The sequence below is a fragment of the Nyctereutes procyonoides genome, unplaced genomic scaffold (assembly GCF_905146905.1).
Source record: "Nyctereutes procyonoides isolate TBG_1078 unplaced genomic scaffold, NYPRO_anot_genome, whole genome shotgun sequence".
Classification (NCBI taxonomy): Eukaryota; Metazoa; Chordata; class Mammalia; order Carnivora; family Canidae; genus Nyctereutes; species Nyctereutes procyonoides.
Genome location: NW_026575126.1, coordinates 23,265,940 through 23,287,062, shown reverse-complemented (window position 1 = coordinate 23,287,062; position 21,123 = coordinate 23,265,940). Strand labels below are relative to the sequence as shown.

Sequence of the window (21,123 nt, the reverse complement as noted above, 5' to 3'; positions counted from 1 at the left end):
GGAGAAGCAGGCTCCATGAAGGCAGCCCGATGTGGAACTCGATCCCAGGCCTCCAAGATCATGCCCTGGGTTGAAGGCAGATTCGCAATTGCTGAGCCACCCAGGCGTCCCAACATTTTCATTTTAGATGTGAAAAAGTGGGACTCAGAATGGTAGAGAGAATTGAGTATAGCTAAGAGCTAAGGGTTTGATTCAAATCCTGACTCCATTGGGAGATCCCAGACAGGTTACTAAGCCTTAGTATTCTCATCTGCCAAATACGATACCTCAGAGGATTAAGGATGAAGGACACCACCCACCATGGAGTTAGCACTCAAGATAACTTCAAGGTTTTGTTCTTTCAAAACCTTGCTGTATGGCTTGATGTTGGGATCTCAAGTTCCTTTATTTACTATTTTAGTGAAGACATCTCACCTTCCCTAGAAAAATTATGAAGTCTCCAAAGCAGTTAACAGACGTAAAATGATTTGAATTCTTGGATGAGAGTTTGAGCACATCTTGTGCTGATGTACAAAAATCGGTCCCGTTAATGGCAGTTGCAGTGTATGCATTCTGAAACAAAAGACAATGGTGGAAAAAAAAGTGAGGATCCTTATATTGTTTTAGAGATAATAAAATGACAATACAGAATATTTGCAAAATAAAGAAAAATGGTTACACCCACCATCTCTACCCATAAAAATCTTTTCATTTGCAAAGTCCCCTTCCAGTCTCTGGTTATGTACACATACATTTTCATATAGTTGCAGTAAATGGAAAAAATAACCAAGTATTTCTGGTCATTGTGGTAGATGGGACATCCCACTACAAACACATAGAAATGATAGGTGAAGAGTAAACTTTTTTTTTTTTTTTATGGAATGCTTCACGAATTTGCACATCATCCTTGCGCAAGGGCCATGCTAATCTTCTCTGTATCGTTCCAATTTTAGTATATGTGCTGCCAAAGTGAGCACTAGTAAACTTTTTTTTAATGTACAACAGAGTTTGAAGGGAGAGAAAGGAAGTTCAGGTGCTACAAACATTAACCTTAGCAGTTAATGAGAGCTGAATCCACAGGCGCAATGGGCAGGACTTAACCCCTTAGGATAAGAAACAACATTCAGGCCTTGCTGAGGAACTGAACTCGTCATGGCACAAATTCAGACTCAACCAACCATCCCAGAAAAGTGGTACAGAAATACACAATCTGCCTGGGGCCACTGAAATTACTAGAGTCTGGGCAAGGGCAAGGCAAAACCACATCCTCCTAAGCCTGGGAGTGGTGGAGTCCCACAGAAAACCACCCTTGAAGACAATGAAGTAATGCTCATAAGACAACGTCAGATGGCCCAAGGAAAAGAACGTCACAACAAAAAAGAGAATCTGTACCCTGAGAACAATCTGAAATAAAATATTCAAGAAAGTATGTTTAAATGCTAGGACAATGAAGGCTGGCTTAGGGTTGTAAATTTGAGCCCCACATTAGGTGTAGAGATTACTTAAAAATAAAATCTTAAAAAAAAATAAAGATGCTAAGACAATGGTAAGAATAGTGACCATAAGAATGAACAGCTTGGTATGAAAAGTGAAGAGGCAGGGGCTCCTGGGTGGCTCAGTCGGTTAAGGGTCTGCCTTTGGCTCAGGTCATGATCCCTGGCTCCTGGGATTGAGCCCCACATTGGGCTCCCTGCTCACTGGGGAGTCGGCTTCTCCCTCTATCCATCCCCCACTGCTCGTGATTTCTCTCTCACTATCTCTCTCCAATAAATGAATAAAATTAAAAAAAAAAAGAAGTGAAGAGGCAAAGTCAAAAGCAAACTAAATAGAAATTCTAGAAATGAATAAATATATAGTTTAAGTGGCACAGTGTCATTATTATATACTTGGCTTTTTTTCCTTTATATAAAATAAGCATTTTCATGTTGCTTGATGGTTTTATACTTTTAATTTTTAATAAATACATATTCTATCAGGTGTGTCTGTAGCACATAGACTATTTCAAATATTTTGCTATATAAAAACTATGCAGGGGCACTGGAGTGGCACAGTGGGTTAAGCATCCAACTCTCAATTTTGGCTCAGGTCATGATCTCACGGTCTGTAGGATCCAGCCCTGCATCAGGGCTCCGCACTCAGTGTGGCGTCCGCTTGAGATTCTCTCTCCCCCTCTGCGTCTCCCCCCACTAACACACACTCTCTCTCTAAAATAAATAAATCTTTAAAAACAACAACTATGCAATAGACATCTTAATTTCTGGTTTTTGGATAATTTCTTAAAGATAAATTTCCAGAAATGGGATGATGAAGTCAAAAAGGAACACATGTATGTATTTGTGTATGTTTATGTTCATGAGAGAGGATTTCTTGGATCATTTTTCCAAAATATCTTCTTTTTACGAGTATATAATTTCAAAACTATCAATTTCTTTTTTTTTAAAACCATCTATTTCTTATATTTCTCTTGACATCTTTAAAAATGCTATTAGCACTGCAGTTTAGAGCACAGAATTTATAACTTCCCGGGGGAAAAAATAGACTATAATGCTACCTTCTTGAGTTTTGTCATTTCTTTCTGCTTAGGAAAAGGATGACATTTTTTTTATCTCATGATCTACAAATTAATCCTTTCCTATACCTGCTCAAAAGCATTGTAAGGAAACCATTTTGGAGTCTATTGCAGTTAACCCACCTCCCAGTGCTGCAGGTCTTAATCCTAGAAAGTGATGGAGGAGACGGAGAAAAAGGGGTAGAACTGATTTACCAAACTCCCTCTTCACCAAGGCCAACTAGAGAGCAAAGTTTGGTTCTCAAAGACAAAAGCTGGGTACCCAGCTCCCCCCACAGGGTACCCTACTTGCTTGACAGGGGATATCCTGTCAGATGTCAGATGAATTCCCTGCAGAAATGCCTTCATGGTATTCGACAAAGAATTTTTGTCTTCTGACTTAGATGGAATGCATGTGAATTTTACTTTTAAAACCCCAAACTGGTTGTTGAAGAGAGCTGACCCCAGTTTGGGGACTTCAGTCTTGAATAGGGATATGAAAACTGATTTGCTCATTATTTAACTAAACATCCTCAATCATCTAAGATTCTAAGAGCCCTGATGACCAATTCATTATCCTGATAATACATTTGTAGGGTGGGTAAAGAATAGCATTATCATTCTTTTATAGAGACCAGGATCAAGGGCATTTCTCCAGATTCCCTGGTAATCTGAGAGACTTTTTTTCATTCTAACTTTCTGGACATTACACTATCAATTTTCACTGGGACAAAACGCTATTGAAAAGCAATGCTATTGAAAAGCGTGGTAGTGAAGATAAGCACAGGCTCCATAACCAGTCTCTGGGTTCAAATCCCGGTTTTACCACCAAACTGGCTGTCAGTCTTGGGCAAATGGGTTTTACCACTTTCCGACTTCAATTTCCTCATTCATAAAGTGAGTTATAGCACGTACTGCAAGGGGGAGTTGGGAGGATTAAAGAACATATTCCCTATAAAGCAGTTAGCAAAGCGCGTGGCACACAGAAAACATGTAGCAAACCAGGGACCTATTATCATCCAGGCCTCAGCAAGGATGACCTCATTTACAGCTGGGAAACACAGGCCACTCTCAGCACTGAGGAGGTGTGGAAATGACCCATGGTTTCTTTATCTGTAGGCTTTGATCCCGTGCACTCTCAGGGATCCAGGAAGGGCAGGACTTGCTTCTCAGACCACATTCCAGGGCCCAGCATGGTCTTTCTTTACAGCAGCTCAACCCTGTGCTACTCAGTGGCTTTCTTTGCTTTCAGGCTCTGTCCCCAACCTGCCACCCACTTCCCACCTTTAAACTGGGCTTCTTAGTGTACTTCCCAACTTATATGGGGGAATACAGTTTTTGCGAGGCCTTTTCCTGCCAATCAGTGCCTCATGGCCAATTTAGCACTACTGTTCATAAGCAATAAAAATAGATTTTGCTTCTTGGCTAAAATGATTAAAGGTTAAAATGGTAATTTCTCACACATGTGTTGACTCCGCAGATTTTTTGGGGCCCATAACCATTTATCTTTTCTCTAATGTATCATGCCCACTGAAAGAGGGCCTTAAAACCACTCTGACGGGGAAATTATATATGCCTTCCTGCAGTTACTACACCACTAGTATTTTACCACAAGGTTCAACCCTGAGTGCAACAGAGAGACCTAGAATTAATGTCGGAATGAATAGCTGGAGGAGGGAAGTATCACTCGAGACACAGGATATGGATTGAAAATTTCTGCAGTTTCAGCATTAGCTAATTTATACTTATTCTCAATAGAAGCTGCTTCCTTGTCAGGCAGCAGGGAGATGGATTGCTCTAAATGTTCAGTGTGGTAAATTCTTGCTTGGAGCATTCATCTGGGCTGACCGAACTCGAGGTGAACATGCTAAGCTAATTTGCAGACCTTAACGGTAGGGGGAAAGGACTGCATATAGTGAGTGGGTAAACGTTGTGTTGGTTGTGAAAGTTAGTCAGGAGGTCCTGAAAGCTAATCTTGAAGCAAGAAAAGACGTAGTGGTTTCAGCCTCTTAATTTATTACCAGAAATATTGAGTGGGCATGTTTCAATAGTGTCCCCAAACAAGTGGATATTTCCATGTCTGGAAACCAAATGGAAGAGAAAGATTCCCAACTTGACAGTGGTAGTGCCTCAATATTTTATCTCCATTCTCATTCCCTGGCCTGAGGTTGAAGACTCCCTCCTCCAGGTGTGGTTTGATTAGTTTTTCTTTCATGGACTGTCACAAGCAGAAGGGGAGGGAGGGGGAAAGGACACAAACAAGGAAGGGCCTGCCTGGTGGTGAAGACTGGTGAACAGTGAGCTGTGACTCATGCACAGACGTGAAAGCAACATGGAGGAGGAGCACAGGCTGGGGGTGATGGGAAGGAAGGAGTGTGGGGAGGGGAGTGGTGAGGAAGACTTCAGAGAAATGGCAGGTGGCTGATCCCTGAAGCTGGCTGGTCCCTGTAGGGTTGGGGGTGGGGGGCTGAGGCAGCAGCAGGAGGCTGTGAATGAGACCAAAGGGCCCAGAAGAGGAGTGTAGTAGGATATAGGCCAAGCGGAGCTGTGAGCCAGACCTCGGTGGGCCTGAAATGCCCTGCTGTGGAGCAAGGGGGCAGACTGGAAGTTTCAGGATTCATGTCATTTTCAGCCCGCGCTTCTAGAAGCTCTCCCAGGCTGCCCTGTGCTCTCTCAGGGCAGATCTCCCCTCATCACTATCTCCTGTTTAACCACAAAGCCTGTATCTCTTCTCACCTATGCATTTGGGGAGCCCCAAGCACCTCCATCATGCCTAGTGGGCCCTGCATAAGTTATGCATAAATGTGGTGCAGTCATCCATCCACTGAGCACGTGGCTGCCATTAGCAGTCATAAGCCAGGGGTCTGGCCCAAAGAAAATGAGCCCTTCTCTGGGGAGCAAATAAGAGTATTAGGAATTGTAATACTTGTAAGTACTCTTTCCAGGTACTCTGCTTCCCTCCACCCCACTTCAGGACATGCCCTAGCGACATGTCCTAGGGTGGTTCACAGTAGTCTTCATCTGAATTTGTTTCGTAGTCCTTCTCTTTTTTCTTCTCTTTTTTTTCTTCTTCCTTTCTTTTCCCCATCTGTAGGCAAGTGTGAAGCTTCTGTGTATAAATTAACGATAATAAAGAATAATGGCAAGCATTCATGGAGCACACACTACGTGCCATGCCCTCCCCCCGCCTTTTTTTTTTTTTAAGATTTTGTTAATTTATTCATGAGCGACACAAAGATAGAGAGAGAGAGAGGCAGAGACACAGGCAGAGGGAGAAGCAGGCTCCATGTAGAGAGCCTGACGTGGAACTCGATCCCAGGACTCCAGGATCACACCCTGGGCTGAAGGCAGGCGCTAAACCACTGAGCCACCCAGGGATCCCCTGCCATGCCCTATTCTTATTCTATATCCCCCTGAATGCGTTCACTCAATCCTCTGCAACCCCCAACCGGATGATAAGCTAGTGAGGAAAGGGAAGTACAGAGAAGTTAGTAAGGTCGCACACCCCTGGGTGCACATATACAACCTGCGTTGCATCACTTACAAGAAGTAGATCTCTGACTCATTCAGGCCATCTGCAGGAAAACATCTACTTGGAGCTGTGCTCTGTGCTTTTCCTTCTAAAAGGTTCAAAATACTAAAGTGGTGTTCTCATGACATGTGTCATTAAAAAGGGCTAAGGATATGGCAGGATGGCCCAGCAGGAAGAGGTGGGGTTCCAAGCATGTTGCCTCCACACCTGGCTATGTGGCCTCCACTGAGGAATGTCACTTCTCGGTTGTCCCATCCCACAGCTTGTAAAATGTGCCTGCCTGCTCAAAAGTTCTGCACCAAAGATGCTTTTTTTTTTTTTTAATTTTTATTTATTTATGATAGTCACACACACACACACACACAGAGAGAGAGGGAGAGAGAGAGAGGGAGAGAGAGAGAGAGAGAGAGAGAGAGAGAGGCAGAGGGAGAAGCAGGCTCCATGCACCGGGAGCTCAACGTGGGATTCGATCCCGGGTCTTCAGGATTGCGCCCTGGGCCAAAGGCAGGCGCCAAACCGCTGCGCCACCGAGGGATCCCTGCACCAAAGATGCTTTATGCATGGCCTCTTTTTTGTAGTGGACCAGGTACCCTCCTCTTATCATATTATATAATCTCATCTGTTTCTTATCACAGTTCAGTGAAATAATCACTGGGGGTATTATTGTTCCCATTTTACAGAAAATTCTAACTGAAGAAAAATGAAAAAGATGTAAGTATAGTTTTAAGCAACAGAAAAGCTGGATTATCTCTGTAATTTACTTTGAGAATTGTCCAAGGACATTAATCGCACCTCTGATACAGAAAGAACATTTTGGCTCCTTCAGTTAAAACTGAAGCCAGAAAAAAAAAAAAAAAAAAAAAAACTGAAGCCAGCACAGTTCAGCCCTGTGTCCTTCATTAGCTAAGGGCAGCTGTTTGTCCTCCCCCTAAACTGAAGTGGTTCCTTCTTTTGGTGGACAAACTGTGAACCTGAGGTTCTATTGACTCTTCAAAAAGGTAAACAGAGTTTCCCTCCATATAGGCAGGAAGGCATGTGCCAAAAACCATGCCATGAATAACCAGCTTTATTTCTGGAATGCCTTCCTAATAAAGTCCTGATATTTATTAACTGAAAGATACAATAAGAACTATGAAAACAAACTTGAGAAACGGGATGATGAATAAATAACCCTGGTATTCCTGCTTCCCTCAAAACTAAAGGACATACAGTGAAATCTGAGCCCAGATACATCCCCATACATCTAAGCATCCTTTCTTTGGATTGCAATAAAAATTGCAGGAACCACCCCAAGCCAGTTTCATCTTGAGCTCTGTTTTTATCATAAACACATGCCCAGTGAAGCATATACAAACAGCCCCTGGGCCTTCCAGGACCTTGCATTCACCCTTCAGAGTTGTTCAGGAGTTCACTAGTCACTAGTTGCAAAAGTCCAATGAGATGGTGAGTCAGGGAAATTTGCCAGTTCCCTCCAGGGTTGGGCCAGGTGGGAGGTGGATGGAAGAAGGAATGTGCCTTTCATGAGATCTGCTGCTGCCTATAAAGCCATGGCATTGCAGCCTTGTTTGCTTTTTAAAATTTTATTTGTTTTTACCCAATTTTTTATTTAAGTTCTAGTTAGCTAGCATGCAGTGTGTAATACTGATTTCAGGAGTAGAATTTAGTGATTCATCACTTACATGTAACACCCAGTGCTCTTCACAAGGGCCTTCCTTATTGCCCATCACCCATTTAACCCATCCTCCCAATCATCTTCCCTCCAACAACCCTTGGTTTGCTCTCTATAGTTTAGAGTCTCCTATGGTTTGCTTCCCTCTTTTTTCCCCTTTTTGCTCATTTTTAGAATAATGGCTTTATTAATATTATGCCCAGTATAAGAAAATGAAGAACATAGAAAGAAACAAAGAAAAAAGCAAAGAAATCACTCTGATCTCACTCCTAGGAGATAATCATTTCCTAACATCATGTGGATCATACCCCAGCATTTCTCTGCAAATATAGCAGGCAGAGGGAAGAATGGATGGACAAGCATAAGTTATAAAATGAAACATACTCTATAAGTTTTTTTATTTATTTTTAAAGATTTTAAACTAATTCCTACATCCAATCTGGGACTCAAACTTGCAACCCTGAGATCAAGGGTTGCATGTTCCACCAACTGATCCAACTATGCATCTCTCTATATGTTATTTTAAATATAAATGCTAGTGTTAATTTGACCTTAACAGAAAAAAGTGAAACTAAACTGAAAGTGAAGGAATATTTGAATTTCAGGCAAATCTATCTTCACAAATTAGCAAATGATTTCTAAAATCATTATTAAAAATGTTAAGAGATTGCTCTTTTTTTTTTTTTAACACCATGTCTCAAATTAGGCAGCATGGGTGGTGAAAGATGAGGAGGATGACCCCAGGGGATGACCATACACAAGAGCATTCCTTCAAGCTTAGAAGTAACTCTTCTGCCTAATTCAGAAAAACAAGAATGTCAAGCAAAATGAGGAGAGAGAGGAATATGCTCCAAATGAAAGAAAAAGACAAAACCTCAGAAAAAGAACTAAATGAAATGGAAATAAGCAATTTACCTGATAAAGAGTTCAAGGTAATGGCCATAGAGATGCTCACCAGCCTGGAGAGAAGAGTAGAAAAACTCAGTAAAACTTGAACAAAGAGATGGAAAATATAAAAAAGAACCAATCAGGGATCCCTGGGTGGCTCAGTGGTTTAGCGCCTGCCTTTGGCTCAGGGTGCGATCTTGGAGACCCGGGATCGAATCCCACATCGGGCTCCCTGCATGGAGTCTGCTTCTCCCTCTGCCTGTGTCTCTGCCTCTCTCTCTCTCTCTCTGTGTGACTATCATGAATAAATGAATAAAGTCTTAAAAAAAAAGGAACCAATCAGAGTTGAAGAATACAATAATTGAAACAAAAAACACAATAGAGGGTATCAAAAGAGACTAGAAGATGCAGAAAAAATGGTCAGTAACCTGGAAGACAGGGTAGTAGAAAACACCCAAGCTGAACAGCAAAAAGAAAAAAAAAAAAAACATTTAAAAAATGAGGATAGGGCGCCTGGGTCGCTCAGTGGTTGAGGATCTGCCTTCAGCCCAGGGCATGATCCCAGGTCTAAGAATCGAGTCCCACATCAGGCTCCCTGCATGGAGCCTGCTTCTCCCTCCGCCTGTGTCTCTGCCTCTCTCTGTGTGTCTCTCATGAATAAATAAATAGAATCTTAAAAAAAAATAAAAAATGAGGATAGGTCAAGGGATCTCTTTAATAGCATCAAGTAAACAAACATTACAGGGGTTCTAGAAGGAGAAGAGAGAGAAAGGGGCAAAAAACAGAACAAAACTTATTTGAAGGGCACCTGGGTGGCTCAGTTGGTAAGTGTCCAACTCTTGATTTCGGCTCAGGTCATGATCTCAGGGTTGTGACATTGAGTCCCGTTCTGGTCTCCACACTGGACATGGAACCTATTAAGATTCTCTCTTTCCTTTCCCCTCTGCCCTTCCAGCCCTCCTTAAAATAACAACAACAACAAAATTTATTTGAAGAAATAATGGCTGAATGCTTTCCTAATCTGAGGAAGGAAACAAACATCCAAGTTCAGGAAGTACAGAGAGTGCCCAACAAGATGTACCCAACAAGATCCACACCATGACACATAATTTATTGTCAAAGATTAAGGATAAAGAGAGAATTTTAAAAGCAGCAAAAGAGAAGCAACTAGTAACATACAAAGGGAGACCTCATAAGACTATCAATTGATTTTTCGACAGAAACCTTGCTAGCCAGAAGAAAGTGGCATGGTATATTCAAAGTGCTGAAAGGGAAAAACTTACAATCAAGAATACTCTACCCTGCAAGGTTATCATTCATAATTGAAGGAGAAATTGAGAGTTTCTGAGACAAAGAAAAGTTAAGTGAGTTCATCACCACAAAACTGGTCTGACAAGAAGCATTAAAGTAACTTCTTTAAGTGGAGAATGAAAGACCATAGTTAGCAGAAAGTTATGAAAGGAAAAAATTTCACTGGTAAAAGCAAACATACACTAAAGGCAGTAAAATAATTACTTATAAAGTTAATATGAAGGGTAAAAGACAAAGGTAGTAAACTCAATTATATCTAAAAAATTAGCTAAGGGGACTCAAAATAAAAAGATGTAAAATATAACAACATATATATATATATATATATATATATATATATATATATATATATAAAAGATTAGAGAGGGTAAAGAAGTTATTTTAGAATATGTGTGAACTTAAGTGACTATCAATTTAATATAGACTGCCTTATACTTAGGATGTTATAATATGAACCACGTGGTGACCACAAAACCCTATAATAGATACACACAAAATAAAGTAAAAGAAAGCCAAACATAACAGTAACAAAAGTCACCAATTGCAAAGAAAGAGGGCAGGAGAAAAAGAACCAGAGAACAACTACGAGAACAACTAGAAGTCAATTAACAATGACAATAAGTACACATCAATCCATAATAACTTTACATATAAATGGCCTAAATGTTCCAATCAAAAGACACAGGGTGGCACAATGGATTAAAAACTAAGACCCATCTATATGCTGCCTAGAATAAACTCCCTTCAGACCTAAAGATAAATACAGACTCAAAGTGAAAGGATAAAGATACTCCATGCACATGGAAGTGAGAGGAAAAAAATAACAATACTTGTATCAGATAAAACAGACTTTAAAACAAAGATTGTAACACTAGATAAAAAAAAGGGTATTAGATAATGATAAAGGGATCAATCCAACAAGAGGATTTAAAAGTTGTGAATATCTATGTATGTACTCAATGTAAGAGCACCTAGATACACAAAGCAGATATTAATAGACATAAAAGGAGAAACTGACATTAGTAAAATAATAGTAGAGACTTTAACACACACCTACATTGATGGATAAATTTCCAGGCAGAAAATCCTTAAGGAAACAATGTCTTTGAATGACACATTAGACCAGATGGACTTAAGAGGTATATACAGAACATTCTATTCAAAACCAACAGAATACATAATCAAGTGTACACATTAGACCACCAAACCAGTCTCAACAGATTTAAGAAACTGAAATCATATCATACATATTTTTGAACCACAACACTATGAAATTAGAAATCAATTATAAGAAAAAACTGGAGAAAATACTATTGGTATTTCCATAAGGAAAAGTATTTTTCACAGAACTAAGACAAATTATACAAAAATGTTTATGGAACCACAAAAGATCCCAAAGAGCTAAAACAATCTTGAGAAAGGACAAAGCTGGAGGTATCACAATTTTAGCATTCAAGATATACTACAAAACTATAATAATCAAATCAGTATGGTACTAGCACAAAAACAGACAATGGAATAGAGAGCCCAGACATAACCCACACTTATATGGTCAATTAATCGACAACAAATGAGGCAAGAAAATTTAATTGGGGGAAAAGACAGTCTCTTCAATAAATGATGCTGGGAAAACTAGAGAGCTATATACAAAAGAATGAAACTGAACCACTTGTTTACATCATACACAAAAATAAAATAAAATGGATTAAAGACCTATATGTGAGACATAAAACCATAAAATTCCTAGCAGAAAACATAGGCAGTAATCTCTTTGACATTGGCCTTAGCAACTTGTTTCTAGATATGTCTCCTGAAGCAAGGGAAGCAAAAGCAAAAATAAACTATTGGGATTACACCAAAATAAAAAGCTTTTGTACAGTAAAGGAAGTAATCAACAGCAACAAAAAAGGGAACTTACTGAATGGGAGATTTTTGCAAATGACATATCTAATAGAGGGTTAGTATCCAAAATACTAAAGAACTTTTACAACTCAACACTAAAAAATCAAATCATTCAATTAAAAAATGATCAGAGGGCCTGAATAGACATTTTCCCAAAGACATGCAGATGGCCAACAGACACATGAAAAGATGCTCAGCATCACTCATCACCAAGGAAATGCAAGTCAAAACCACAATGAGGTCTCACCTCACACCTCTCAGAATGGTGGGGATCAAAAAGACAAGAAACAAGCATTGGCAAGGATGTGAAGAAAAAGGAACACTTGTGTGGCTCTTGGTGGGAATATAAACTGCTGCAGCTGCTGTGGAAAACAGTATAGAGGTTCCCCTCAAAATTAAAAATAGTAATGTCATTATCCAGTAATTGCACTATTAGGTATTTATTTTCTTAAAGAAAATGAAAGCATTAGGGGCTCCTGGGTGGCTCAGTAGGTTAAGCATCTGCCTTTAAAGCTCAGGTCATGGTCCTGGAGTCCTGGGATCCAGTCCCGCATCGGGCTCCCCGCTCAGTGGGGAGTCTACCCCTTCCTCTCCCTCTGCCACCTTCCTCCCCTACTTGTGCTGTGTCTCTCAAATAAATAAAAAATCTTTTAAAAACCTCACTAATTAAAAAAGATATATGCACCTTTATGTTTATTGCAGCTTTATAAGTGCCAAGATATGGAAGCAATCCAAGTGTCCACCAATGGATAAAGGAGATTATTACCCAGGTATCAAAAATCATCAGGTCTTGCCCCTTGTAACAACCTGGATGGACCTAGAGGGTATTATGCTAAGTGAAATAAATCAGAGAAAGACGAATATGTATGATTTCACTTACACACGGAATCTAAAAAACAAAACAAACAAAAAGCAGAAACAGACCCCCAAATACAGACAACTGATGGTTGCCAGAGGGAAAGGGAGGTAACACGGCTGAGGGGGAGTGGGAGATACAGACTTCCAGTTAGGGAGTAAATAGGTCAGGGGCTGTAGGGCACAGCATAGAGAATAGAGCCAACGGTATTTATTGCATCAGTGTTGTATGGGGACAGATGGGAGCCACGCTGTGGTGAAGCAAAGCATAGCATACAGTTGTTAAGTCACCACGTTGCACCCTCGAAACTAATGTAACACTGTGTGCCAACCCGACTTCAGTAATACTTTTTCAAAAAAAAAAAAAAAGAATTAAGATAAAGACTTAAAGGCAATTTTGTCTCCCTAGTGAGTAATTTCTAAAAAATAAGGAAAAAAGCAGGAGGAGGTTAGAGGAAGTGAGAGTCCCCTTCACACTTTGTCCCACCTCCTGATTTTAGTGAGTTTCATTATTAACCCGCACCGCACAGTGTCTGCGGGGTCCCTCATGATCCCTCTGGGGCAAACCGTGTTCCTTCAGCCAAGACGCTCTCACAGAGCCCCCTGCTCTCTCTGTGAAGCTGATATTTGTTGAATGATGAAAGATGCTTTTGGCAAACCCAAGAATGCTTTCCAAATAATATTTCTTCATACAAAACCCAAAGTAACTCGATCGGTACATTTGTTCTTTTGGCAGAAAGTTAGGATTAAAAGGCACCCCCCCACACACACATCACCCAGGAAAATCCTCTCATTTTACCGATGAGGAAAAGGAAATCTCAACATGCTAGGTGACCAGGCAAAGGTGACAAAAATGGAACATGGATTAGGTGTTCATGGCCAGCGCCCCTTCTTCACACAAATCCAGAAAAAGCCAAACCAGGCAACTGCATCTTGCTGAGCCTGACCTGTCCATTTGGTGTGTGAGCAAGGCTCTGCACCCTGCCATGAAAACCCACCAGAACCACAGTTAGAGTAAGAATGACGTGCAGGATGCAGGGCTGTGAAGGAAGTGCTGCCTTGGTCCAAGACACCCTTCACCATCGCAGGGGGCTCTTGCATCCATTCAGCTCATTGACCTGTGCACCGTCAGTGCAGGGACTGACCCAGGCAGAAGGGAGGCTTGATCTTCCAGGGGGCCGGATGGAGCTTGCACATCTGTGACATGGGAAATGCCTGCTCTGTTGTTTTGACTTCAGGCTTTATCAGATAGAAGGTTAAATAGATGGGCCGTCCCGGGTTAGTGAAGACCACGGGTTTCCTGTCCCCTTCACCCTTCTCTTTGACAAGAAACTCCAGACAGCACAGTGAAGCCACTAAGGCCCCCCGATTTGCAGTCCGATGGAGCTTACCCCCCTCGGGAAGCGCTGGGCCTGTTTCCTCACTTGTACAAAGGGGGAATTACGACCTGATACACAGCATCCCCGAGAGGATAAACCCAGGCTGTGTATGTCAAATGTTTAGGGGTGCCCTGCGTACTGTAAAAGCACAAGAGATGGCTGTTATTTATAGACTTTAGGAGGCGGGTTCTTTAGCACCATAAGAAAATGTCACACTTCTCTGATCTGAAGCTCAGGACTGTGGAGCTGTCAAGAGGAGATGGAGCACAGAAATGGGCAAGTGTACATGTTTTCATATACCCTGTGGTTTTGGGAGATAGTTTTAAGTCACATGTCTGTCCCTCCCTGAACATGTTTTTGGGGGACACAGGGCTGGTGAGGCAAAGCCTGACCTGTATGAGAAAGGCCTGCTGACAGAGGGCCAGGTCATCGACGGAAAGGTCACTGGTTGCAGAGAATGATTGTTGGTTTGTACCATAACCTGGTCCGGTTTGCAGCAAAAAACTCATAAGCGAAATGCATTTGTTTAAAGACACTATAATAACAGATCCTTTCTTCCTGAAGCTTCAGAAGACTATCCGACCTTCCCCTTTAGCCTCCTCTGTCCAAGGGCACTTCTCGGAAAGCAGTTTCCCTGGAAGTCTGTCAAGGTGGTGGAGGCACAGTCCTAGTGAGAACGGGTAACTCTTGCAAGCTTGTATTTCTGTTTCCTTTAGTCCCTCCCTGCTACTCTTAGCAGAAGCCAGGGCTGGTGCTGAGAAAGTTCAGGGCCTCCTCTTCCATCATCCTTCCATCCACGGACAAGGTTAGGGCTGGGGACAGGGCACCCAGCCAGGTCAGCAGCCCGTTGTTCTTGGGACCTCACCAAGTTTCTGGGTTGCCACCTTGATGGAGGCGGGACGTGGGCCTGGCAGACAGGCTCAGGGCGCCCTTCCCCGCCCCCACTGCGCTGCGTCCTGACGTCCTGACCAAGGCATCTGGCCTCAGCTGTCTCACAGACCAAATGAATGCAAGTCTAGCAAATGCTCCTCCCTGCCCCGCCCTGACGCCAACTGAGGCATTCTGTAAAAGGCGAAAGGAGGGGGAAGATGAACCCACTTGAAGAACTGTCAAAGCCTGGATCCGCTTGCCAAGACTCTTAGGAACTGCCTAGCCCCACCTAGATCAGGAAACAAATTGAACTAAATTCCCTGAATTGCTTCTCTTGCTAGTTTTCACAGCCCTTGTTTCTCAGTCATGTCTTGAGATGGGACTGTGAATGGAAGGAGTATTTGGGGGTGGGTGGGGGGGACACCTGGGTGGCTCAGTGGTTGAGCATCTGCCTTCAGCTCAGGCCATGATCCTGGGGTCCTGGGATCCAGTCCCACACCCGCCTCCACGCAGGGAGGCTGCTTCTCCCCTGCCCATGTCTCTGTGGGTCTCATGAATAAATAAATAATTTTTTTAAAAGGAAGGAGTGTCCAGCTACCCCAAGTATATGTGTGATGGCTTCCTCTGTTCTCTTGACCTCTGTGTCTTTTCCCTGTGTACTTTCTCCTTTTCCTCTTCATCACATGCCCCACTCAGGCTCTGTGCTCATTCCCTTAGGTGAGGTTAGGAGGCTCTTGAGGGGTGAGGGCACGAAGACACCCAGTCTGCAACTCTTATTAGCTTTTGCTTTCCAAAAATTTAAGCTCTTTAAGCTCTTACCTACCAATGGAGAAGGTGAAGGAAGAGGATTCTCAGTTTGAACGAAATGTCTCAGAGTGCAGGTAAGCATGCGGTATTTCTTCCAACCCTAGATTAGAAAAGGAGACTCCCCTGGGCCGAAAGGAGGGAAAAGAGATCTGTAAGCCTGACCAGGAGTCCAGGTCTCTCTCTCTCTCTCTCTTTTTTTTTTTTTTTTTTTTTTTAGCAGAGCGTGGAGAAATGGCAAGACTCTGAAGGGAAATGCCCACTCCTAGGGTCTGGGTTTGCCAGGGGGGAGGGGGCTCCAGAGACATAGGGCTTTCAGTGCTAAAACCAGAGCATTCCAGACAAAATGGGAGGATTGGTTAACTAACCACTACATGGTCAGGCAGACAAGACTGTGAGGGGCCTTGCAAAAGATGCCTGCTTCCCAAATAAAGCCTGAAGATGGGATGCTATGGACAGAAAAGGGGAATGTCTCAAGGGCAACCCATGTGTACTAATGCTTGGGGATACCTGAAATTTCCTATAAGCCCATGCCGGGAGAGCCCAAGAATACCAGCTGATATTTACTGCCAATCCAGTGTAATGAGAGCTCAAGATTAGAAATTAGGTTAAGACACATGATACAGTATTTCCTGCACATCTGAGTGTGTGACTGAGAGTCACACCCATGTGGGAGTCAATCAAAGACGATAAGCAGAGGCCAGTAGCCAGAGCACCATCAGATTCCAGCTTGTAGCAGAATGTGAATTAGTCACTGGGGCACTGAAGTGGCTTTTATTTCCTCAACCACTGGGACTCACACCTTTCAGGTTTTTCTCTATGAAGGCATCCTTTAGTCCCCGGGCAACAATCACTTCTTCCTCCCAATCAGTCTGAATCTCTAGAACAAGGACAACTGGAGGTTGATAGTACAGGATTGTCCTCCCTGTCACTGTCTTGCTTAGAAAGGAATGGAAGAGAGGAGGAGAAGGCATGGGTTCAGAGGTGGGCATTCTGAGTCCTCTGACAGTAACTATTCCAGGGGCAGTCCCAGATGGAGAAAAATGACATCAGGAAACTTGCTTTCCATCACGGGAAGATTAGATTTGGGATACGAGCTACTTAATGGTTTAATTTCATTTCCCACACTAAATGAATTTGGGAAATGTTGAAGCTAATCTATAATCTTTACAATTTTTTAAGTTTTTACTTAAACTCCAGTTAACATGCAGTGTATCATTGGTTTGGGGTGTACAATACAGTGATTCAACACTGCTATACAATGGCCAGCGTTCATCACAAGTGCGCTCCTTAATCCCCATCACCTCTGGGGGGTTGGGTTAAATAACGCTTACATTTCTCAAGCACTTAGGGTACTGCTGAGCACTTGAACTGTGAAAGTTCCTTTTATTCTGAACCACCTCCCCAACCCGGCCCCCACCCCAGCTGGGAATCCCAGATGATGGCGGGTCCAGCCTCAGTGGCCCGGCCAGCATGGTGCCCACAGCAGACATGAGCAGATGGGAAGGACACGGGAGTCCTTCTGCAGCTGCCACAGCCCCACATCGAATATTGTTCACCAGAGTGGTGTTTTCGTGTGTTACCTGCTTCCTTATTTGTGAGGAAATTGGATTTTGCTAACCTCAAAAGTAGTTTCCATAGACCAGAGTTAAAAACACATGCAACCTCCCTCAGAATACTTGCAGGGTAGCTAGAGCATGCCACAGTGAGAAGGCCCAAAGAGCTTTAGGGGTTGCTTCATCTTGTACAGGATGCTCAGGCTTGTGAACACTGTCGTATAGTAAAGCAAGTGATGATTTCTTGCAACGGATGACCTATGAACCAGTGTGGCTGGAAAAGGTCCTAATTGCCCTTGACAGGCAATGAAACAATGGCCCGGGACTGCTGAAAAATGGGAGTGAAGAAGAAAATGAGCACTAGATGCAGAAGAGAAGGGGCCGAATGGATTGCTGTGCAAGGTGTGTTTCTTCAACCTCAGGCCACATCATTTCTTATCTGCTGGTCATGGTTTTGGACTGGAATGCTGACTTTCCCTCACTATCACCCTTCATGAGGGGGAAGCCTGGGCCACTCTTAGCAATTCAACCGCTCCCAACAAGTCATTAATGCAATGGTCCTGGGAAGAGAAAGGTATATTTCAGGACTTCCCTATGGATGCTGATACACTTCTAACTGAGCAGCCTTCGTGAATAACCCCAGGAGCTCCGCACTACTCTAAGTGCATAGGAAAGAATCAGAGCCCATCACTTGGTGGGCTGGTGATCATGAAAATGAGTTTCATTTATTCAGTACATACCTCTACATGCCAGGCATGAAACTTAATAGTTTTGCAAACATTACCCATTAATTATCTCTAATAATCCTAGGAGATAGGTGGTGTTGTACCCAAGTTGTCTGGCACATGGCAGATTTCCAATATTTGGTGAATTAATGAATGAATAAATGAAAGTCACTAAACCCTCTCCTTCCCCTCACAAAAGAAACTAACACTTACAGAACATATGCTGAGCCAGACAGCATGCTACAATCTATGTACTTAGTTGGCCTTCTCACTGCCTATGAGGTGGGTTTAAGAATTTTGCTTTAAATATGGGGTTTGTCCAATGTCACACAGTAAGTGGGGGAGCTATAATTCAAGCCCAGACCTGTCTGCCTTCTTCCCACTTTATCAAACTACTAGGAAATGGGTATATGGTCCAGATCCAAGGAGAGGGGAGAGGGGAGGAAGAAGGAGTTCTCATAAGAAGTGGATAAATGTTTGGGCACCTGGGTGGCTCAGCTGGTTAAGCGATCAACTCTTGATTTCAGCTCGGGTCATGATCTCAGGGTCCTGGGACTGAGACCTGTATCAGGCTCCCTGCTCAGTGGCGAGTCTGCTTGTTTCCCTCTGCCCCCTCTGCTCCTCCCCCTCCTCACAAGTGCACACTCTCTCTCCCTCACAAATAAATTAATAAATCTTAAAAAATCGAGGTGGATAAAGGTCTTTCAGAAAAAAGGGAGAGCTAAAGCGTAAGGAGAAGAGAAGAATCTTGGAGAAGGAAGCTGAGGGCTCAGAACCATTAATAAGAGGGGAGATCCTATCCTTCCCAGGATCCAAATGTTCCCCAGCCTTTTGCCCTAGAAGCATGAAACTGACTTCCATGTTGTATAAGGAATGGGATAGATATCCCTATAGCTGTGTTTAAAAGCTAAGCCAGGGCAGCTCACATCGTGTAATGTGGTGTATTTGTCTGTCTCCAGTGTCTCAGTGATGCTTATGAGGGCAGAAGGAGAGAAGAACACAAGGTAGAGTAGAGGAGAAAAAGCACTGCCCACTGCGTGACCCTAGTTGAGGTTTTCAAGCCTTCTGGACCCCAGATTCTGCTGTAATGAGGGAAGGGTGCCCCATGATCTCTACAGTTTCAGGGTCTGAGTTCCTACCCTACAGAAGGAGTGCCCTAGTGGACTGAGGAAGACCTGGGTTTGAATCCTGGTGTCGGGTACCTCTATTTGTGTTTCCATGGCCAGGGACCTCCTTTAGGGTAACAATTCTCATTTGCTCCCAGAGGGGGAATATGACTTAAGGGACTGGTAAGTGTGGGGGAGCAGCAGAGCTCAGGCTGGCTCAGCCCTTTGTCATTCTCTTTGGTAGCCTCCTATCACTAAGAGTGCACCTTCTCAGCTCCTTGGCGGTAAGCTTGCAGGAGAGACCCCAAAGGCAGGTCTACATTGTTGGCTGGTCCTGGGAGAAGGTGAGCTGGGCTCTCTGTTTCAGGAATGAAACATTAATAAGCTGTTCCTACAATGCATTTTCTGACACATTCCCTAGGCACTCAAGGTGGTTTTAAAAATGTTTTAACACATTTTAAATTTTTTAATTTTCATTTAAAACATATATAGATTTTTTATTTATTTGAGAGAGAAAGAGAGTTTGTGTGTGTGAGCAGGGGGAGAGGCAGATGAGGAGAGAGAGGGACAAGCAGACTCCAAGCTGAGCATAGAGCCTGACATGAGGCTCAATCCCAGAACCCTGAGATCAAGACAGTCCAAACCAAGAATCGGATGCTCAACTGACTAAGCCACCCAGGCAACCGTTAACACATTTTTTTTAAAGACTTCATTTTAAACTAATCTCTACACCTAACATGGGGCTCAAACTCACAATTCTGAGATCAAGAGTCACATGTTCCATCTACTGAGCCACGCAGGTGCCCCTCAAGGTTTAATCTTTATCTGTTTGACTCTTGTGTCTCTTGGTTGTTCAGAACTTGCACAAGGAAAAAGGAATGATTTATTAGATCTGCAAAACTTCAACATTTAGCTCTGTTACTTTCCTCCTGCCCCAGAGCAGGCTGTTACTTAACTTCTCTGAATCTAAGTACATCATCTTAGAGAAAGGAAAAAAAAGAAAGAAAAGAAAAGAAAAAGAAAAGAAAAAGGATAATAATCATATCATGCTCACAGGAATATTTGCGAGGATGGAGATGGTCAATACTTGTAGCTAGCACGGTGCTTGGCACATGCAAGTGCCCAGTAAATGGAGGTATTCCTGTCTTCAGGAGTTACATGCCATGGACAGTCAGAGTAACTAACGCCTAATACTCGGTTGCCTCTCAGGAGGGTTTTCTGATTAGCTAAGGGCTGCATGCACAACTTACCCTCCCTTCCCCATGGTGACACAGTCATTCACTCAACAGACATTAATTGCCTCTCTGAGAGGGCAGAAACATTTCAAGTCAGGAAGGACGTCAGAGTCCAACCATCTTAAGATGGCAGCTGTTCACTGGGCCTTACCCCAAAAGGAGGAGTGGCTGCTAGAGCCCACATGGGGAAGATGGCTTTAGGGCCTCACCCTCCTGAGCCCTGACCCTTGTAATATGCCCACAGCAGGTGGGAGCTGGGCTCCAGAGAGGCTGCTCCCAAGAAGGCACATAAAGTCATGGCCCTAAGCACAGCAGGTTCAGAGCCACGTGCCAGGAAACCTGAGGATACAGTTAGTTTGCCTGCAGACAGTCTGGGTCCCCTGACAAATAGGTGTCTCAATTCCTTTCTATCTAAAGCCAGGGTAGTAGCATTTGCCACCAAACAGCTGGGCTGTGAGGATTACCATCGTCTATAAATGGGCCTTAATGCAAACTATCATATTGACACACGTTAGCTTTTTCCTAAAACATGCACACTTGGGCACACCTCTCCAAGGCCCTCCCTATCAGCTGGCTGCCCCCAGAATAGCTGGGGAGTGGCAGGATCCATAGCCACTGCTGTCATTGAGAGAATGGCCTCCTGGACATTCTGTGAGGAGGCCACCTATCATGGTGACATCAGCTACCGAAAGCACCGTATCCTCTTAAGAAACTTTGCATCATTTTCATAATCTAGTGAGAGAAGTTGCACAATATCCATTCCT

General features: G+C 43.0%; 1 protein-coding gene and 1 non-coding gene across 6 annotated transcripts in view; both read right to left on the bottom strand.

Annotated features, from left to right (window-relative positions):
* Window positions 1-21,123, bottom strand: part of SLC44A3 (solute carrier family 44 member 3) — a 93,308-nt gene that overhangs the window by 3,581 nt on the left and 68,604 nt on the right. For 3 of the 5 annotated variants that reach the window (XM_055339271.1, XM_055339272.1, XM_055339274.1), the window contains one exon: window positions 415-552. In XM_055339271.1, coding sequence (XP_055195246.1) covers window positions 415-552 — 138 coding nt within the window. Of the gene's footprint in view, window positions 1-414; window positions 553-8,643; window positions 8,688-21,123 lie in introns of all 5 variants that reach the window. The other 2 variants (XM_055339273.1, XM_055339276.1) reach the window with 1 other exon arrangement.
* LOC129520395 (U6 spliceosomal RNA) lies at window positions 850-956 on the bottom strand. Its single transcript, XR_008666609.1, has one exon. It is a non-coding gene; the product is annotated as a U6 spliceosomal RNA (small nuclear RNA).